The sequence below is a fragment of the Alosa sapidissima genome, chromosome 15 (genome assembly GCF_018492685.1).
Source record: "Alosa sapidissima isolate fAloSap1 chromosome 15, fAloSap1.pri, whole genome shotgun sequence".
NCBI classification, from domain to species: domain Eukaryota; kingdom Metazoa; phylum Chordata; class Actinopteri; order Clupeiformes; family Clupeidae; genus Alosa; species Alosa sapidissima.
Window position 1 is genome coordinate 7,211,690 of NC_055971.1, and position 2,500 is coordinate 7,214,189.

The 2,500-nt window shown below is 47.5% G+C and overlaps 1 protein-coding gene across 1 annotated transcript in view; it reads right to left on the reverse strand.

Moving 5' to 3' along the window:
- si (sucrase-isomaltase (alpha-glucosidase)) overlaps window positions 1–2,500 on the reverse strand; it is a 41,754-nt gene that overhangs the window by 19,109 nt on the left and 20,145 nt on the right. The window contains 5 exon segments of the mRNA XM_042064329.1: window positions 269–423; window positions 634–837; window positions 1,011–1,160; window positions 1,926–2,099; window positions 2,308–2,357. Of these exon segments, the coding sequence (XP_041920263.1) occupies window positions 269–423; window positions 634–837; window positions 1,011–1,160; window positions 1,926–2,099; window positions 2,308–2,357 (733 nt within the window).

Consider the following 2,500-nt stretch of genomic DNA (forward strand, 5'->3'; position numbering starts at 1 on the left):
CCAGAGATGAACAACACAGAGATGTGGGAGAGCACACAGTGTGGCAAGGCAGCAAGGAGGGGAAATAGGACAGTGAATAGGAAATGAACCAACTTAGTGAGGAATCATAAATACAACTCCTGCTACAATATCGGTCTCCTTAATGTCTGATCAATCTCTTTACATCATCATTCTCTAAGGGTTGTTTTGAAAAGCCTGTGGTCATCAACACAGCAGTGGCATAATGATCCATGAAGTGGAAGGGTTTACTTCTGGACGGCTGACTCACATGATGGTTCCGGTGCTATTCCTGACCACCTTGATGCCGAAGGGCTGCTGCTGGACCTGCACCTCATACAGTCTCTTGGCTGGGTCCGTCTCAGGTGTGGTGGGCAGATCCAGTGGGACAGGCACCTCGTAACGCTTCATAGCCGGATCATATATCTGGAGCGGTGGTCAATGACAAAGCTTTTCATGCCTTTTATTTTTTGTATTTATATTTATTTGTTTTATAAACAAGATCCACTGACAATAACTCAATGTGGAAAAATGTGACTCTTATGGCGTGATTGATGAAAAGAATCAGTTGAAGTGGAAATCCACGTGGTCAGATAGTGTTTTGTGTGCAGGCAGCTTTGCTGGGCGAGGCCCTACCTTAAAGCGCAGGGAGTGCCCAGAGAGGTATGAGATTTCCACACGGAGTTTGTTTATCTCACGCGAGACTGATCGAGGGCTCGGGTACTTGATGTTCCTCTCAATGTCAAAAGTCCATCCGCTTAGGCCCTCAGTAACAGTGCTGGCGATGTAGCCATAGTCTTGGGGGAAGTAGCACCAGGGGACACCGTCAAGATGTGACACCTAGGAGAATTCACACACAAAAGGGCCATAGTCTCATGTTAATATCCTCTTCAAAATGTGCGGTGCTCACAGTCAGGTTAAAAGCTGGAAGCGTTTTTCTCTCGTCTCCATGTGTGTGAACACACATGTTCACACAGACTCACTCTCTCTCTCTCTTTCTCTCTCTCTCTCACCTGCCAGATACAGCCTCTGGCTTTGCATTTTGCTTCGTCGCTGCCTTCCTCAGGGTGGCAGTCGAAGCGCTCCAAGTCGGCGTTCACCTCATTCCACATGACAATGTAATCCATCCCCATCTTCATCCCCAGCCCCTTGAGGCGCAGCACCTTTAGAGAAAGGAAATATATATTTAAAAGAGAGAGAGGGAGAGAGAGAGATTTACACCTGCATTCCCCTTGTACTGATTCCCCAGAGATGCTTCTAGATCAAGTAGTTATAGACTAAGGATGACAAACATGACAAACATTTGTGCGTTCGCCGCCTCATATCCTGGCATCCGTCACGGCGACGCCCCATAAATCTGGCCGCCGACACGCTAATATGGCGCGGCGGGTCGGAGTGCGAGTGCGCCCGACGAGCCTGGTGCCTTTGTCATTCCCAGCCGAGACCTTGAGAAGAGCGCGTAGCGTGTGCAGTGACACCCACCCTCCATCACGTGCTGCTGTACTTAAGGGAGAGTGTCCTCCCGAGTGGCGTGCGCTTCCCTCATACGTGAGCTATGGCCCTGGCGGGGCTGTGCGCAAACACAGTCTGCTCTGGGCCAGTGGGAGGAATAAAAAACGAAACGTCCCTCTCTGCTGTTTTCCTACAGGATGATTTGTTTCAGCAGCCCTTGAGCTGTATTCATAGTAGGAGTCTGAAGTACCTCAGACCAAGAACTTCAAGTACAGCTGCTCATCTTGAGTCCTGCATACCTTTTCTTCAAACCCCTCACATGCTGAAAAGTTCCCTACTGATATCATGATGCAGTATCATGGAATCCTACGTTGTGCTCTGCTTTTTATCAGCTGTGAAACTGACAGTTCTGATGTCAAGGATGATGAAACTACAGAAAATGGTAAAGCTTGGCTCATTTCAGTGTGGACAATTACCCCTTTCATGGCATCGTGTACAACGCTAGTTGCGGGCAGTGTGGTGGAGGTGCTGTTTTGGGTCACGGTCACAGATGTAGGTGGGCCGCTCACACCCAAAATGGTGATGTCCTCAAACTTCAGGTCATTTGGGTCTGTGTAGCCATTGTGCATGACTCTTATGGTCAGAACACCCTAGTGGAGAAAGCATTCTGTAAGTGGAGTCTGGTGCTTCAGGCAGTCAGTGCATGCCAGTTTGCTTTGAAATAACTCAGATTTAATCATATTTACGAGGGTCAAGCTGAGCTAACAGATGGGTCTTCAGATTATCTTCAACAGAATTGATTAAGAACTATGTAATGGGATTACTTTTCAAAATGCTGTTATGTATGAGCACACATACCTGGTCCACTGAAAACTGGCAGTGAACATAGGCCCCAGAAGCAACAGTATCTGTGGGGAGAGAAAGAAAGAGGAGTGAAAGAGAAAAACAACAACTTATTACACAAGTTAGAAGAGACAGATAAGACATGAGATGCACTCAGAGATGGTCAAGGTTGGCTCAGCTGTGTCCACAACATGTAATCATTTTCCAA